Source organism: Odontesthes bonariensis, chromosome 17, assembly GCF_027942865.1.
Source record: "Odontesthes bonariensis isolate fOdoBon6 chromosome 17, fOdoBon6.hap1, whole genome shotgun sequence".
NCBI lineage: Eukaryota > Metazoa > Chordata > Actinopteri > Atheriniformes > Atherinopsidae > Odontesthes > Odontesthes bonariensis.
Window position 1 is genome coordinate 22080294 of NC_134522.1, and position 19356 is coordinate 22099649.

Genomic DNA, 19356 nt, shown 5'->3' on the forward strand with positions numbered 1-19356 from the left:
GTCTACATGTGCTTTTCTTAACTTGAAGAAGGCTTACGACTGTGTCTTTTGGGGAATTCTGTGGGGGTTGCTGTGGGAGTACAGGGTACCAGAGTTGCTGTTGCAGACCATCTGGTCCCTGTATAACCAAACCAAGACCTGTGTCCGCTTCCTTGGTACAAAGTTAAGCTTGTTAACGTTGTGTGTGTTGGACTCTGTCAGGGCTGCCCCTTGCCTTTGATTCTGTTTGTTGTGTTAATGACCAGGATCTCAAGTCGTAGTCGGGGAGAGGAGGTTTGGGAACCTCGTTTTTGCGTCTCTGCTCTTTGAGAATGATGTGGTTCTGATAGCCTCTTTAATTAAGCCATGACCTTCACCGCGCAATGGACTGGTTCACAGCCAAGTGTGAAGTGGCTGGAATGAAAGTCAGTCCCTCTAAATCTGTTGCTATGACTCTTAAGCTAGATTTATAGATGACGCGTCGCTCATGGCGCGTGACGTCAAAATGATGTTTCTAGCCTGGCGCGCGCCGTTAAAAGGCAGCGCGTTGTCATGCACCAGTCGAAATTTGTAACTTGGCATGCTCGGAGAACGACAAACCGGATGGACCAACTCGAAAACAGGCTCATGGATGATGGTTGTGTCATGTAAAATACTTTGTGCAATCATTTGTAAATAAATGATGTTGTTAGGAATATGCTGTTGTCTCATTCAGTGGTATTCACTGGAAGCGGCTTTGAGTATTAAGCGCTATATAAAACCGATCTATTATTATTATTATTATTGCATCCTGTAAGGTAATGATAATTCCCAAGTGTGTCCATTGAAGCACACTCAGTGGGGTTATATGGCACTGAAAGGATTGGATTATTGGCTAAATTACAATAAGACTGAGTTGCTCCTTATTTGCGCAGGGGTAATTATCCTTGGATATATGGCGGTGAATGAATCGAATCAGGCACAAAGCACGTCATACTCCGATACGATAGGTGGCGCTGTATCCATTTCAACCATTGCTAATAGAGCCACTTCCGGTTGACCGCTTCACCACCAACAACAACAAACTCAGATATTTGAGAAAATGTTGAACGAAGAGCAAGATGAAGCTGCGTCCCTCTACATTTCATTTGTGGTGAGCATGCTTATTGCACAACAGCGCATTCTCCATTGTGTTGTTTGTTTCTTTCCGACGGCGCCGACGACGACAACAGTAATATCGTCTCTTCCGGTTCATGACCCCAGGAAAAAATCTTGAGCATGCGCAGAATGCAAAGTCTAATTCACCACGTGCTTCACCATCTACAAGCACATTTAATTTGACTTTCAACCGAGTTATCTCGGGGCTTAATCCGATCGCGAGTAACCCGATCCGATCCAGTTTCTTGTCAGATTAAGGTGTCTACATGAACTTAATAACTCAGTCTTATTGTAATTTATCCAATAATCCGATCCTTTCAGTGCAATGTAACCCAAATGACTGTTTCATAACAAATAAACAAAGGGTAACACAATACACTTAAAAGTCCTATAACAATATTCTAAGTACTATAGACTATAATGGTGATAACACACCAATTGAAATTTCAACTTCTGCAGGCTCATCAGCTATTATTCATGTAATCTTTCTCTTTTGTCGCTTTTTCGCAGGTTCTAAGCAGCATTTCATCTTCCAGATGCTGCAGCAGTATACTTAGCCCCTTTCACACTGAGGAAGAACCGGCGTTTAATTTGCGAATTTAGTGTGTCCGCTGTTCCTTTCACACTTACGATCCGGGCTGGGGTGTCAACTCGATTCGCCATTCGACCCGCGTCGGACCCTAGTCTTTTTGCCGAGCCGAATTTGATGTGAAAGCAATTTACGCGGGATGGACGTGGGCGTGGCGTGACGTGAGGAGTTTAAAAGACAGGATGGATAGCTGATCAGAACAACAGAGACAGGTGAGGACAAGTTTCACTTCAAGTTTTATTCTGCAAGTTCAAGACATTTTTCAAGATGGCCAACTGGGGAGACAAGGAGGTCCGCGGGCTCCTCATGCAGACGTTATTTACCGCCACATGTCGGGGACGGTGAAAGATGGACCTCTGCTGGAAGGGCTGGTGAGAAAGATGGGTTGTGCCTACGTCATTGTACACGCCCAGCATTTTATGTGTTTCGTGTGACGCTCTGCCACTAGGCAACGCCCCCGGAACTCGGCTTCAGGCGGCACGGATCACCTAATACGCTAAGCTTTCACATTGCTTGACGCGGGATGAAGTGGCAATTTGGACCCGCGATGGTAGCGGATCTCAGTGTGAAAACAGCTATTGAGGACAGAGGCATTGTTTTCTTCTAAACTTTCGTCGTTGTAGAGTAGTTGGCGGTAATGTAGCAGCGACACCTCTGTAACGGAGAAAATTGCAACTACTGGCGCATCGACTCACGCCACTTTAAATGGCCGGCACGAAAACCGTGACGACATCAACACAGCTCACGCGAGCCATCGCAGCAACTAGAGCTGGGTCAAATAGTCGACGTATTCGATGTCATAAATTCGTCGACATGAATAATTCGCGTCGATGCGTCGCGCAGCCGTCTGCGTCAGTGACGTGTTATGTTAGCCGTTTAGCGCCACATTCAACAACAAAACAAAACAAAACCTGGTAAAAGTAAGGAGAGAAGAAAAAACACCACAAAGAAGCTAACATGGAGAGCGGGGAGGCCACCGTGTTCATGGTATGCATGATGGTGATATTAATCATGGACGATCACATCAGGCGTCTAATATCGAGGCTGGAAGAGCTCACAGAGAGAGTCAGGAGACGATACTTTTTCATTTCATGAAGGAAGAAAGGAGAGCAGAGTGCTGCAGACAAAGGAGACCACGTGTAAGTTTAACTTATTAAACACCCGCCGGTTGTGTCCGTGTTGTATTTGTAAACATTTCAGCCGTGATAGCATGACAAGGGGCGTAGCTACCGACCACCAAACAGATGTCAGATGTTAATTTATCAAGCAGTAGCAGTAGTTGCAGTTGGCTAAACCAAAGATCCTCTCTGAATGAACGCTACTGTTGAGTTGTTGTCTAGTTATATTCCCGGCGTAAAATTTACGTCTTTTAATTACGACTAGAACAGGTCCCGTGTTTGCCTAGTTTAAAGCTGTTGGCGCTAGGGATGTTAACCTATGACCGTATGACCGATGGTTGACCGAATCAACGTCGTCCGGTTAGAATTTCTCTGCCGTCGGTTTAAAAAAAAAAAAAAAACTCACTATATCTTTAGAAATGTTATGTGAGCATGAGCCATCCCACGATGGAAGAACAACCGCAGCAGAGCTCACGTAGCGCCCTCCTCAGAGGTTATTGCAAAGGATTTTGTGCAGCATAGGCTACGCAACAGAGGCTGTTGGCATTCGGTAAGTTTTTTTTTAACGAAGTCATTGGTTAACCTACTTTCCTGTAACACCGCCAAATGCACCGTTCTCTGTTTGTGACTTTGTAACGGGGGCTTTTAACAGCCCGAGTTCGGTGCCGCGTTTGATTCGTGTTTAAAAAGTACAGTGACTGGAAGGGCGCCGTTGCGCGTAATGTGTGGCTGTGCTTGTCTGCGCAGGCACAGCAATTATTTTTCTACCCAAAACCCTTATTCCTCCACAAGTACGCCTAGAACTAGTGGTCAATGATTGGGGAAAATGTATAATACCAAGGGCACGAACTAACATTGATTGTGTGGTGGGAGCCTAACCAGTCTAAAATGGGGTCTTAACTTATTCCACGCGGCAGAGAAAGACGCGCGACAGGAGACAGATATCATAAATGGCATTTATAGAATTTTCGGTGACCGACTTTAATCGACTAATGAGGCTCAGTGGTCGGTCAAGACTTTTTTTAAATTTCGACATCCCTAGTTGGCGCTACCAGTCCCGACATGTTTCTTCTGTGTTATCTATTTGCTAACACCGGACGGTGGATTTTATACTCTGCCATTATGTAGTTCTAGTCTACCTGTTGACTGTCGAAATTCCACGATCTAGTAGCAACCAGTTCCAAGTAGTAAACATGCATTACAAGTTGACAATTTAAATTACATAAATCATTTTTTAAGTTGAGCCTCAATCGTTAGATTAATCGTAAAATTAGTCGTAAATTTAGTCGACTAATCGAAAAAATAATCTCTAGATTAATCGTTTGAAAAATAATCGTTTGGGACAGCTCTAGCAGCAACCATGCTGGGCCCTTTAGTGTCCTGTATCAACTCAGAATCCTGCCATCCCAAGAAATGCCTCTGCAGTAGTTCAGTTCAGGGACCTGTTTGACTACTTTGTGGCGTGGTGTGTGAACAATGAGATCATCTTTAACACAAACAAAACAGAGGAGATGATTGTGGAATTTTTGGAGGACCAGAAGTAAGCCAAAGACTATCTTTAACCTGGGAGAAGAGGTGGAAGTAGTAAGGGACCATAAATAACTTGGAGTTTACCCAGACAATGGACTAGACCGCAAATGCAACACTGAAGCTGCCTACAGGTGGCCTAGGGTAGCTGTAGCTCGAGAGGAAGCACAGTCGCCCACCAATCGGAAGGTCGGTGGTTCGACTCCGGCTTCCCGGGCTACATGTTGAAGTGTCCTTGGGCCTACCGATAAATCCATCATATGAATGTTTGTGTGAATGATTAGAAAGCACGTTGTATGTATAGACGTGTGTGAATGGGTGAATGTGGCATGTAGTGTTAAGCGCTTTGAGTGGTCAACTAGACTAGAAAAGCGCTATACAAGTACAGTCCATTTACCATTTACAAGAGGGGACGGAACTGTAGATTTTGAGGTAGCTTAGATGTCCTTCGATGTATTAGCCGAGTTGTGCATATCTGCTATCTCCTGCATTCTTTGCAGCCATCAAAAAATGACAGAAACTTTATCATTTTCTTTTTAAATGACTATTTCATTGAATTCCTCTGGGTCACATAACTGGCTCACTAACCGCTGCCAAAGCTTTTTCAACTTTTTGAACCAACTTCAGAACTTTCATCTCCTGCATTTTTCATGAAGTAAAGAGGAAACAGTAAAAACATCTTAACGCAATATTTGCTGAAATTGAAGCTAAATATTTACTCCTTTATCTTATCTTGACAGTTCCATTTCAAATGCGTTGTGGTGGTGTACAAAGGCCCAATTAGGAATGATGTGTGTAATTGTCAATATTTACTGTTTGGCTGAAGACCCAGTCCAACAAAAATTGTAATAATTTGTCTCGGGTCACTGCTGTTTATAGAGGGTTGCACGTCTTCTGTGGAAGTCTAATCCCCCGTCATTGTCGGGTTATGTTCAGTTGAAACGTGTGGCAGCAACAACAATATTTACACTAGTCCCCAATCGACCAAGATCATCTCTTGTGACTTGCAGAGAGTGTTGCCAAAACAAAACTGATCCGGCTGTTCACAGGATACAGTTAGTCACGCCACATTGTTCTTTTTGTCCACAGACAGTATGCACTTGCTTATTTAATGCTATGTGCATCCCTAATGAAAGTAAATTCTTCCTTTTTTTTTTTTTTTTCCCTTTGCTTTTCACTTTACTTTGATGAGACTCTTTGTTACACTGTTCTTGTTTGGGGAAAAAAATCTAAAGCAAACAGTGCAATAGTCCATCTTTCAATATGTAGGCCTTACTCAATCAGGGAACCACTCTTCTTTTCCAAAAGGACTATTTCTAGCTGTGAATGAGTGCACATCTTGTTTCCGAACTCATTTACACCGGAATGCGTTGCAGTTTTTTCGAAATTAAGATTAAGATTGGTAATGAATTTCACAGCTCTGGCTCAATATGATAATAGAGCATGTCACTGTTTGCTGAACTCGAGTTTTTAGGCTTTGACTGCAGTGTTGGGAGATTAAACATTTGCATATCTCGCTGTGTGAAAAGTAGTAAATGACTCACAAATAACCAGGAAACACTGAATTACCGTGACTTGACTTTTTCCATGGAATACGCGCGGGCTCGTAGAAAAATCTTTCGCTTATAAATAAACAAGGAAGTTTGGAAATCTAAAAATCTTTGACAGCTCAGTCCCACGGAAACAAAAAAAGCTTCCATAGCAACGACTTTGTTGACTACACTGATTAGGATTTTCTGCTTCTCTGCTTCTCCGTCTGAATTTTCTCTCAATCCAGCTTCAAGCTGGCACTTTGTCATCAATATCCCATGCGGCGTGTAACCACTAAAAGGCTTTTGTTCAACCTCTTCTTCTGGAATTGCCAAATAAGTTAAAAGTGCACAAAAAGTCATTCAAAGGTTTGAACCTGTTTGACCTGTTTCACTATGAGGCGATCCCTTTAAAACAGCTCTTAAGAATCATAATAGCAGGATACAGGTAGTAAAATGTTGCCAATGACAGTTTGTTGTCAATGCAATGAGAATGACTCAATAGTTTCATGTAATTAAGGGTTGCTGTGTTTGAAGCCAAGGGCCCGAGCCAGTCATTGCCAGTCATTGCAGAGTTTCCCAAACAAAAGAAAACTATCTTACAACCAGTAAATGAAAGTTCAAGTTTACACAGAAACTATTCAGATCAGCCCAGTAACCGTATATTTCTCTGATGACAAGTTGTCCCACTTTGTCAGTCTGCTAATGACACAAGTTCAGACAAAAGGGTTCCTCTGCCTATTTTTTCACCAAGTTGATGGCTGTGGGAAATGCATGTGTGTGCACTTCTAAATGTATACGAAACACCCTTCTCGCTCTCTCTTTGCAAAACAAAGCGCACGAATATCTTTTGTTATGTACATTAAAAAGAACGAGTCGGGCGTTTGTTTTTTGGTCTGAGTCTAGTCTAGCTGGACTCATGCTCTACATGAGTAAATAATAGTAATAATGATAATTTCTTTATGAATTCTATAGTTTGATATGCACTATTTTTTAAAGTTTCTGAACAATTGAAAAGAAAGGATTATTACTGTGTAATAATATAAGAAAACGCTCTAATCAGACGTCCATTTAATCTGTAAATGTATGTGTAATCTGTGTTATATGTAGACGCACATCTCGTATGTATAACTCACTGTACAATTTTATTATTTTTCCTGGCTCCGAGTACATTTTAAATCATGGCCGTCAAAAGGCAAACTACCAGTATGACTAAATTATACAGTTACTTTTGAAATGTCCAGTATATCATATTCTAAAAAGCGCTCTTAAATCATTTCCTCATTATGTACCTGCTGAACATGTTTACTCGGGTTTGTGGTTTAAAAATATGTCTTGGCAGTTACGTTGCCAAGCAGCAGTTACACACTCGCAGTTTCAGTTCTGTCAGCTGGGTTTTTGTCCTTTGGTCCTTTGGTCGTCTGTGGCTCAAACCGGCGTCCGGTAAAGACAAAAAGGTCTTTAACGAAAGATTGTGCAACACATGTTCTGGGTTGAGATTGACAGATTTGAACCTCAAAGAGGGCCTGGCAGAGTTGCCGATGGTTGTATTTTGCTTTGCTCTTCTCCATAACAGCTTTATCCAGTCTGCCTCGAAGTTTGGGTTGGGGTTGCTGGGAATCTGAGGAGGTGCCATGCTTAACTCAACGTCAAGTCATGATATATTTCAGCCTGAAGAACTGGCAGAGTACAGCAGAATATGCAGAGCTGTCAAAACTTTGAGCATGACCTTTATATGATCTATGACAATACACGTTGGATTAAAAGTGCTTATCTACAACGAGCTGCCTGAGTAGAATGTCACACCTAACGTGCCTGCGTGGATGGAAACATATTTTCACGTTATGGCTTTCCTCCCACGGTCTCAAAGCGAATACAATCTTTTGACGTATAATTCAGGAAATTGAGACACGACAATTTTGGATTGTCCTGCTTTTCTCCGTCTGTGCTTTGCTGAACGGGACTTTTTGAACATTCACACTGAGTGAAGAGTTTCTTAGTATTCAGAGCTTCCCATTGTGGTCTTTCAAATCTAAATGTTTTTTTCTACAAGCAAGCAACTGAGCTGCCGTACTCAAATCCTCAATTTCACGGTGAAATCATTGGACGTAAAGTTCTTGTATCGTTTTGTCCGCTCAAACATTACAGTATTTGCAGTAGTCACATTACTCCAATGATATGCTTATCTGATCACTTATGTTTATAAAAGCCCACGTTGAACTTACACTGCACTTAAAAGGGAGGTTTTTTTTGTTTTTAAACCTGGACCTTGAAATACGTTCATCTACTCACGATAACAGTTTGTTGAAAGTCGGACTCCTTTGGATGCTATTTAGATCCCTCGAGATCGGCGTATATCCATATAACGGGAGAGAACAGGGCAGACAGTACAGCCTCTAAATAAGGCATTATCTGTATTTATTTCACCAATACTTTAAGACGAATGAATGAATAAATGCGTACTATTGCACTGTTAGCTCATAGCTGCCGTGTTGTTGTTATTGGAGGCAATGGGGGGGCTTTCTACACACGCGTCTAGTGGGATGACGTCATCGACGCGCGCCGCTGCAACACAACTCATTCACTCCATCCTACTCAAAGTCGTCGTCCACGTCCTCAAAATCTGATAAATGTTCTGCCATGTTGCACAAAACTAGCGTAGCCGAGCATGGAATAAATAAGCTGTGCTGCAGCGGCGCACGGCGATGACGTCATCCAACAAAGACGCGTGTGTAGAAAGCCCCCATAAGCCCCCCGATAGCCCCCAATAAAGATTAAAGAAAATGCATTGCTAAGGGATTGGGAGCTCAGACTAATGAAGGTGTCTAAATGTCTGCATTATCTCTGGCAATGAGGAGATGACATCACTTATCTATCAAAAAAGTTAGAATTACTGATTAACTTAATATGTATATACAGTATTTGAACTGCAAACTCACACAAGCAGCTTGGAGCACCTCTAAACTTTTTGCCGTGAAATGGCCATACTAACCACTGGCATTCATCGGCTTCTATTTACTTCTGTACAATGTGAAAATCTCTGAGCAGACATATGAAACTTGCTCATGTCATGACTGCCGTGTCTTGTTAGATCCACCTTCTTAAAGCTAGTGCAGTCCGGTTTAGTGTAGATATACTTAAAGCGCTGCACAGAATTACCTGATTTTTATTTATTTTTTTAAATCTAAAACCAAGTCTTTTTATGTCTTCCAGACATGAATATAACCCAGTATATAACTTGGAAAGTTAAAAATTCTGTTGAATTTCAGAAGCTATTTTAAATTGTTTTCTATCTACAGAATTTTCGGCTTCTACAAAGGAATCCTGCCTCCAATTCTGGCAGAGACCCCAAAGCGAGCAGTTAAGGTAAGATGAAGGATGTGCATGTTTGCCTCTCAGGATGTCATTTAATGCTCAGGATCTGGTTTCGCTGTGAGCTTCTCCACAGCCATATGAAAACACTCAAACTGCAGTTGCTCTGACATGGTGCACACGTGTTGATTAAACGCACAACGCCTTTTACAATGTCTGCCTCCTCTGTCTCCTGTTTGCTCTGTTGGCCAACCAAATATTGACTTACAAGCATTTACAGCAAACCAACCCACAAGTGGCATCTTTTGATATGTGCAGAAAGGCTCAGTATCGCTTGCTTTACACTGACGTATAGTGGGGGTGACACAGATGAGGATGGGAGGTGGGCACAGAGGGAGCCTGCCGCTTGGCGATGAGCTGCTCCGTAATGAGATGCTGGAGACGAAGTGAACTTTAAAAATAAGCCCTCGCACTGACAAGATGGGGTCATCGCTCACACAGTGAACAAAGCTTGCAGATGGTGAGAAATTTCTGAAGCAAAGACTTGAGGCAAATTAAACTCAAATTATACCGCCTCTGCTGGCATTTTGCTCAGATAAACAAATCAGTGGAACAGTCTGCCCATAAGAGTCTGCATTAGAAATTCTAACGAGACTAATGTCTAAAATTCAAAGTATAATTCTTCATGTGTGAGCTGAATACATACAAAGTTCATTTGATGTCCCCTTTTCCTCATAGGAGCTTTAAAGTTAGATGCACGTGTCTCCTTATGTGCACGAGTTTCAGTCAGTGAAGGTACTGAGACTGTCTGGCTGTTTTATTCATTCCTCATCCTTCCCTTGCAGTTTTTCACCTTTGAGCAGTACAAGAAGTTGCTGAATTTGACCCCTTTGTCTCCTGGCGTGGTGAGTAACCCCGCCGAAACACCTGAATACACTCTCACTGGGGAAATAAAACATAAACGGAACAGACCAGGAAGTATGTAAAGGATCCCACTCAACTGCCAAAAGCTTTTAAAACAAAGACTAATGCCAAAAATAATTTTGCCAGCCAAATGAATTCATGTAAATGCAAATTTTCCTGTTAGTGTTTAGTTTTTATTTCTGTTTCAAGTGTGGAGAATGCATGAGTACATTTAGAAGGATAACCATTGCATCACTCATTTGACATTTGTTTTCTTTACCTGCTAACCCGAGCACTAGCATATAGGTTCTGCTAACGCTCGGCTGAATACGTTTGCACAATTTAGCGAGTTTACTTTTACTGTGACAAACACAACATTGCTTTTCTTCCCAAGCATAAATCTTAGATTGGATGAGATGAAAAGAAATATTTTCAAGCGTGGATTAGCGAACAAAAGCCTGGAGTAACACTTTTGTTCAATGTTAAACCCTCGAAGCCTAAAGCCTAACAGACTGAAATGTCAAGTGTATCACTGATGTCTAATGAAAGTAAATAATAGCCTGTTAAACTTGGTAAGAGCTAGACTAAATACAATTTACTCAATGTGATTAGAAGCATCGGTGTGATGGTGGATGACATCATCTGTGTGTGTGCGTGTGTGTGTCTGTCTGTCTGCCTGAACCGTTGAACGATATCTTGCTCTTCAGAGCAGCCGTGAAAAGTTTTCCAGAAGTTTGCTAGGCGCCAACTCTGTGTTAATCCAGTGGAACCAACAGCATGTCGGGAGCCATTTTTATTACAGAGGCAATGTTTTCTTTTCGTAATTTTACTGGCTGGCATTGTGTGAGGATTAACAGTGAATCAGCTAATGTTACAAAGATAGAACTGATAGAGTGCAGCCTAGTATTATCATATTGGCTCGGATCTTTTTTGCTGTACAGTGACATTTTGGTATCCTAAGCAGCTATTTGTCGACCTAAAGCTGGGTCAATGCCGCATTTTTTTTTGTTTAGTTTTGTTTTAATCGACGAAATTGTTTGCGCACTTTGAACTTTCGTCCTCAACTATAAATTAAACACGAGCTAAAAGCCTCAGTTGGCTTTGTCCATCTACACTTTGTTTGACGTGCATTCGAACAAGATTATTGTGACTTTATCAGATATAAAAAAAAAAAAATGAATGAAGTTATGTAAAGCAAATAGAAGTAGGTTGAAGAAAACAGACAGGACACCAGCAATAGGTCTGCACTTTTTGTTAAGACTGTAATTTTTGCATGATGTTAACTGCTACTGCAGTAACACATATTAGGAATATCCCAGCTTTGTTGGAGATCAGACCGTGACGCTGCAAACTGGAATCACGCCGCATGACATGTCTTTTGACATTTCTGACATGCCAGGAATCCATCCAGTCATCTGTCAGACTCACTGTTGATTGTTCAAGCGTTAAACTGGTGTAATTAGCCTCCCCTTTCACTGCGTGTCAGACAGCAACTTACATGGCAGAAATTTGTCCCGCTTCCAAAATTCATCAGTTTCATACATTTGTTTGCTCTGTTGTGCCCGGCTGGTCTTGGCTGGTGCGGCTTGCTCCCATGAGTGTACGAACACCTCAACCTGATTTTAAAGTCAAAACCGATCAGTAAAAGTCCATTTCATTTCAAAACATGTTTGCTGAGGTGAAGCCAAAAAGAATCCACCGTGACACTGTCCTTGATAACATACTCCACGGTGTGTGTTTGCATGGCGGTTATTATTTCGGAGACTGGTTACACCTCAGCCCGTGAATATACAAGTGGTTTCAAGCTTCTTGAGTTATCAGTCAACTGTTGTATTTAGTGAAACTCTAAAGCAAGGCAGATTCGCATTGCTGGGGTGTGGTAACCACACACCAGCTATTCAGGTGGCGGCCTAGTGTCAGCCATAATGGATGGCTTACCTTCAAGTCGGTGTCAAAGCTGCTTCAGCAAGGCGACTATCCTAGGCTTGTTTTTGCAGCCATTGGAGGAGAAATGTTTACCCATCCCATCCATCATGCTCTCTTCACCCACCTCTTACACCTCCTTCTCACTGTTTTCTTCCTGCCCTTCCTCTTCCTCAAGTGCATCCAACCTTATATCCCCCAGAGGCCTCTGCGTATCAAGTGCTGTAATCACATCAGATCATTAGTGCAACTGAATTACAGATTGGCCTCTGAATGTCTCTGTCTGTCCCCTATTCAACCTGGCACAGCTGAATGCTTTCGCTCTGATTAATGAGGACACACACATTAATAACACAAATAAGGAATTAAAACGTGGCTGCCTGGCTGTGTAAACATTGTGAGGCATGTCTGAGAGGATGGGTCCTGCGGCTCTGACAGCAGGATAAAGATGCAGGATGAGTAATGAGCTATAGACACGTTCACGACATGTTCCCATTACGCCTCTCTGTGAGCATGCGAGTACTCACATGTGCACTCACAGACACTTACACGCAGAAATATACAGCCCACTGCAAGTATATACACTGGTGCAACATTCCCTTTTATTTACATTTTAGATACATACACTTAAAAGTACTGTAGTAGTTTCAGCCTTTACTGCGAGGAAGACGTCAATTAAAGTTTAGGTTTTTTGGGGTTTTTTCAAATCTCCTTGTGTGCAGTCTCTAATTACCATATTTACTCACAGTCCTACTTCCTCATTTCATTCGCCTTCCATTCTCTCCTATCTGTCATCTTAACATTTTGCCAAATGATAACAAACACAGGTGTCTTGTTTGTCCTCAAGCATTTGTCAGGCAACAAAAATGCAGGCCATGACAAAGACAAATATTAATTTTAGACAAAAGGCTCCAGGAACAAGTTCTGAAAGAAGACAACCACAATTTTCCCCCTGAGCACTTACATGCTGGCAGTTTTCTTTGTCTCCAAATAGATTCTTTATTCTGCTGTGTCTGATCAAATATTATCCCAACATCCTCGGTTCTAAATCATGTCCATCTTCCCTCCAGGCTCTGTCTGTAGCAGGGCTTGGCTCGGGCTTGACCGAAGCTGTTGTCGTCAACCCATTCGAAGTGGTTAAAGTCAGTCTCCAGGCCAACAGAGATTCCTTCAAAGAGGTTGACTGAATTGAAATACTGTTTTAACATGTAGAGTTTTTCGTCAATTTGCACATTTCCCTTCTAGCCCTTTGACAAGTCCTTTTAAATTCTTTCCATTGCAGCAACCCTCTGCTTTTGCACAAGCAAGACGCATAATTAATTCAGACGGCTTTGGACTGAAGGGCCTGAATAAAGGATTAACATCAACATTGGGACGCCATGGAGTTTTCAACATGATCTACTTTGGCTTCTACTTCAATGTCAAGGATGCCATTCCGAGCAGCCAGGTAGTATTCCATATAAAATCTGAGGTCACACTCTGACCTGTCAGTGACAGACACACCTTTTAAGCAATTTTTATTAGACTTGCTATCCTTGACTCAACTAAAATTGGGCTCTCAGGCTGTTTGATACTCGCGTATCCCAGCCCCATTGCTAGAGGAGAATAACAAGTATTTAACAGTGTGATTACTTGCACGGCAAGGAGGAAGCAAAAATCAGAGGAGAGATTTTTAGATCGGCTCCGCTAATACCTCGTCTGTTTGCTCTTCATAACATCCTCAAAGTTTCAGATTACACATCCGGCAGTGCCTGATAGCCCAAACAAAAGTTAATTTTGTTTAATGGAAACGTTACCATACGCCAGCTCCACATGTACAAACTGGAGCATTAGATTAACTCCAATGAACTAATTGGAAGCAGACAACGGTACTATTTTCAAGAGGTTACAGTGGGAGGCCAGGCTCTGCTATATTTTCTACATTTTTCCACTAGTGCATGATGTGCGTAGCACTAAGTGGTCATCCTCTGTGAATGATAATTATGTGGCCGGATGACTTAAATAGCTCCCTTCTTACATTGTGGCCATTGCTTTTGGGAGTGATCCATCTATATGTACATAGGAGTGATCCTGTTTTTAGGAGGCTAACAACCACCATTGTTGAGGCAGTAAAGCATAAATATTATGGCTCCTGACAACTTGCAGGCTGAGCTGATAGTGGCATTTCTCCAAAGTACTTTGGGCAGCAAGCTGAGCAATGAGCTTGCAAACTCATACATGTCAGTAGTCAAATTTTGAATGTCGAGCGCAGGCTTCTCTTGCATGGACATTTGAATAGTGTCTAGGCAGCAGATAGCATGCCGCCATCATTCCCAAGTGAATGTGTGAGGAGATGTTTGCTTAAGGCTGTTAGGAAGTGGGTTGATGGGTCTACTTAGACCGCGGCTATGTCCCACCCCCTCGTCCCATCATCCCACCTGAAAAAAAAAAACAGAAGTGGGATTAGCTGTTGATTTACCACGGCTTTCAGGGTGTCCAGCCGCTTGAGAAAGGCCTGGACCAGCGAGGCTGCTGTCATTTGTAAAAATATCCTGGCCAATTAGCTGTCAGAGCTCTCTGAGTCTGGGCTTCTTTGGTACAGTAATACCCCTGTGCCGAGTCACAGCCCAATTACCCAAATTGTCCCCATATGCCTCCCCAGTCTGCCTGCATGAACCCTGTTTATAAATCCTGCGTCTTGGCTCCGTGAAGAACATGTGCTTCTGCTCAGCCAATCAGAATCCTGCACCACAGTCAGGAAGCACTAATCTGCCCCCCGCTACCATAAAATGATGAGGGCTTTCATGGCAGCTTTGCAATCATACGCTCCGGTCCTCTCATGCTCTCTCTCACTTTCGCTCATGTACGTATACACATCATAGCTCGTGTTCAACTATCAACTCGCTGTCTTTTCTTTGTTTGATGATCATTTACGTTGTGTGCCATCAAATTTAACACTTGGTGCACACTCTGGAAAGGTTTCAACTAACATTCTTTATTTTGACTTTTCCTTACAGGACCCTACGTTAGAGTTCATGAGGAAGTTTACAATTGGCCTACTGTCGGGGACCATCTCCTCCTGTGTGAATATTCCCTTCGACGTCGCCAAAAGCCGCATCCAAGGCCCCCAGCCAGTGCCAGGAGAGATAAAGTATCGCACCTGCTTCCAGGCCATGGCACTGGTGTACCGCGAAGAGGGGTATGAACGGGGGGTGGGGAATAAGTCAAGGGGTCCTTGAAACACTGTCACAAGTTCATCCAAGAATTAATGATCCACTTTGTCTGTTTTGCTTGCAATTGATAGTTGATTATCTGCCAAGCCAGCTGTCAAAGAAGACAAATGTACCAGCTGCAGCTACAAGTTAGCAGCCTTTTATAGTGTGGTGTAAGTTTCCTACACTAACTACAAGGGAAGTGCATGAATAGGTTGATGCAAAGCTGTGATCCCCTGCATGGAAACCAAACACTGATGTTAGATTCCGGGCTGTACTCCCCACGAGTGTAATCATACATTTCTGCAGTCTGTCACTTCTATACCAACTGTTGACATATTTTCAAGCCTCAAAGAATGACATCTCCAAATGGAAGCTTCAAGGAAATATGTATGTTATGTTAGGAATTGCCCCAGGCGTTCCACTTTCCCCCATGCAGCTCCACTCGACAAGACCCTGCGAGATGTTTGTAGTTAGTGGATGTTAGTTTGTAGTAGAGAGGGGGGCTGCTGCAAGAACAGCACTGAAACTTTGTCGTCACAGGGGTGCACAAAGTTTGCCCCCTCTGCCACATCTAGTCCCCTTCTCTAACACAACACAGTCCCAGCTAATTAGTGGTCCCTATGGGAGACATCGTTAAGCAGACCCTAACGAGCCGCGCGGCGCTCCACGGGTCAATCTAATCAGACAGAGGGGCAGGGAGGAAGTGGGTCGAGCCTTATTAACGCCATCAGTGGCGGGGGCAGGGCGCGGGACAGGGAGCACGAGGCAGAGGCAGGCAGCCACTGATCACCTTGAATGCATTAAGAGGCAGGTACTTGTCAGTCCTAGCCGTTAATCCCTGATGGGGTGACAGACTGGCAGGCCTGCAGAAAGACGGACAGCGAGGAAAGCTCTGGCATTCTCTCTCATTCATGCCTTCACTAGCAACAAAACAGTCACATGCATACTACAGGCATCCATGCAATGGTAGAAGGACTCGGGTCAAAAAGATACAAAAGTTAAATCATCAAGTGTATCACGCATAATGATCCTTCTCAGAATAATGTATTCTATAATGTAGAACTGTAATTAATTGATTTACTATGTCAGTCACTTTCAAGTTGCAGCTAGTTAAGGCAAGGCTGAATTTAATTACTGAGGGTTTTCCTCCAAGGTATCTATAAGCTCTTAGTATTTCTCAAGCGTTTACAATGCACAATTTACATTTTGTATTGATAATTTGACTATACAAAGTGATCAATGTTGGCAAAGGTGGAGGAAAAATTACAATATTTTATTGTGAATTCTAAGTTTGTCAAAAAAAAAAAATAGCAAAAATCATCAAAACTATACTTTGGTACAATACTTTCAGCCACCCCGCACGTGCATAAACACAGCCATTTTTAAGCCGAAATGTTGACAAAGTTTTGCTAATTCTGCTAATTTTACTAATTCAAAATAACATCTTTTATCTTATAGATACTTGGCATTATACAAGGGGTTGGTTCCCAAGATAATGAGACTTGGACCAGGTAAATGAAAAGCTATTGAAGCCATCCTCATTCATACTACACACACACACTCACATATATATAAATATGTATATACATATATGATATCAAATAAAGTAATACAAATAAAATGGTTGAATGGAATTATTGTATTGGTTTTTTTTATCAGTGACTACATGTATATTCAAAATGTGTTTTTATCACAGAAATGTAATTTGCTGCGGCAGCGATGTCTTTAAATCTGCGTTTTAGATACAGTGACATTGAATAACGGTTTATCTTCCGAGGATTTGGCTCATGCCACTTACTTCCATGGAATTAAAGGCTTGTTTCTTTTTGCTTTCTCTTATGTTCTGTTACAGGCGGAGCAGTGATGCTGTTGGTCTATGAATATGTCTCCGGATGGCTACAGAGTAACTGGTAACAAAGGAAAAACGATGAAAGGAAAACCCACAGTATTGCCTTCTGAAACTGTGCCTGTCTGACCAGTATTGTTGAAAGACCAGTGGCATCAGACCAAATTAGTTCTTCTTCAGAGGTTTGACCCTAAATACAAAATACCAAATCAACATGATAATATTTTTTCGAATTCAGCTCAGAAAATAAAATCGGACCATGTGTAAAGAAATAATAACAGTTTGCAATGATTTGCAAACTAGTTTAATAACATTACTAAACATTAAGGAGTCATTTAGGTGATTTATCATTGAGAGGGATCTATTGGCAGAATTGCAATAAAATATGATTGCATTTGGGTATAATTTTATAAGAATAGGAATGGTCATGTTTTTCCTGATCATTGATATCTACAGACAATGTGAGTCCTTTTCCTTTGAGGCCACCTTGTTGCATTGTCCTGTGTCAATGAGTCTTTACTAGTTTTTTTGTTTTGTTTTGTTTTGGTGTTTTTTTCTAATTCAAAGCAGTTTGGATCATCTCACGCGAGACCCGTTTCTCGTTTTTTTTCATGCATTTCTCTGCAGTCTTCTCACCAGTTTAAAGTGGGGGCGGTGCTTAGATTGAATGCTTCAGTGCGCCAGTCAGAGCTGAGCAGGTCTGACTGACAAATCCGTTGACGTATGTGGGGCTTTGTCGTCACTGTCACTGACTGAATCACCTCCACGCGGTCCTGATGAAGCAGACTGTGTGAACATTAACATGATCAATATTTCATGATACATATGAAATACAGTGAAATGTTTAGGGATTTTTAATGTTGGAATAACACAAAGCTCCAAGAATAGTCATGTTTACCTGACGATTTCTTTAATCCGTCTTTGGTAAAACTTGAACTTACGCTCAATTAAGATTATCTGACTTTGTAGACCAATTATGGTCTGCAGCTGCTGGATTATCCATCTGTCTACAACTCCTGTAGAAATAACAGTAAATAACTTTTTTTTTCTTTTTTTTTTTGGGGGGGGAATGCTTCCAACACACTTAAGACAAAGACTGTAGAATGACAAATATGCATCAATGTGCACGCATACAGGCTGGTGCCAAATTAAAGGAAAAATCAACATAAAGAATCTCAGGAATGTGTTGAGCGGGCCGAAGCGGATGGCCACCCTTCCTTTGTCTGGTTCTGGTTCCTTTCCACAGTCTCCTCAGGCACACTCAGGACGGGAGATTGGACCGAAGACAAGTTTTGGTGCAATCTGTTGGTTTCCTTAGCTAGAAAATTGTTTTTGAATTAGCTCTATATGAATGAATTGGATTATTTTGAAATTAATTATGATTACAATGAATTGAACTCCAATTGGCTTGAATTGGACTATACTATTTAAGTGCCTTGAGATGACATTTGTTGTAATTTGGCACTATATAAATAAAATTGTATTGAAAACTGAATTGAATTACTGAATCAGAGGATACGGAGTGAAGTATTTTACGCATGCATATTATAAATCATCAAGTCAAAACCAAGTGGTGCTGATGACAGCATATTCAATGAGTGACATGGACAATATGGACTAACTTGCATACTCTCGCACATGCAAACCAACCTTCCCTCTCCCTCCCCCAGGCCGGTTCAAATGGATCTAAACCAAGATGCTCTGCACAGGAGTTCAGGTTTTTCCTTTAATATGACACCCTTCTGTACATACTGTATGCGCATATTTGTGATCACATCTCAGCACTTATTAATGCTGCGTGCTTTGAAATGAATCAGAGCAATGACGGTACTTCGTGTACTCCTGATGAATACCAGTTTTATAATATCCTTCGTCTGAAGCTTTTAATCGTGAAAAGTTGAATTCATTTTGACATTTTGAATTTCACTTTAAAAAAAAGTTTGGACAGATGTATTGGTTAAAAAAAAAATAATAAAATGGAAAAAAGAAAGTGATCCCACTGCGTGTGTGTGTGTGTGTGTGTGTGTGTGTGTGTGTGTGTGTGTGTGTGTGTGTGTGTGTGTGTGTGTGTGTGTGTGTGTGTGTGTGTGTGTGTGTGTGTGTGTGTTGGGGTGGGTTACACATTTACTTGTCCTCTAATAGCAGGTTTGTGTTGTCACGTGTTTGTCTTCGCTCGGAGCGTTTCAGCTTGGCGTTGAAATAAACGTATCAGCTTTCCTCAGTTTACCAAACCATGAGCCCTCTTCTTGTCAACCAGCACTTTGTTGTTTGAGGAGCTGTCAGCTGAAGAAGCTGTATT

The 19356-nt window shown here is 41.8% G+C and overlaps 1 protein-coding gene across 5 annotated transcripts in view; it reads left to right on the forward strand.

Moving 5' to 3' along the window:
* slc25a21 (solute carrier family 25 member 21) overlaps nucleotides 1–19356 on the forward strand; it is a 109328-nt gene that overhangs the window by 69438 nt on the left and 20534 nt on the right. For 3 of the 5 annotated variants that reach the window (XM_075448712.1, XM_075448714.1, XM_075448715.1), the window contains exons 5-11: nucleotides 9179–9245; nucleotides 10037–10096; nucleotides 13088–13195; nucleotides 13300–13464; nucleotides 15014–15195; nucleotides 16670–16722; nucleotides 17064–17121. In XM_075448712.1, the coding sequence (XP_075304827.1) occupies nucleotides 9179–9245; nucleotides 10037–10096; nucleotides 13088–13195; nucleotides 13300–13464; nucleotides 15014–15195; nucleotides 16670–16722; nucleotides 17064–17121 (693 nt within the window). Of the gene's footprint in view, nucleotides 1–9178; nucleotides 9246–10036; nucleotides 10097–13087; nucleotides 13196–13299; nucleotides 13465–15013; nucleotides 15196–16669; nucleotides 16723–17063; nucleotides 19048–19356 lie in introns of those variants that run through there. The other 2 variants (XR_012766866.1, XM_075448713.1) reach the window with 2 other exon arrangements.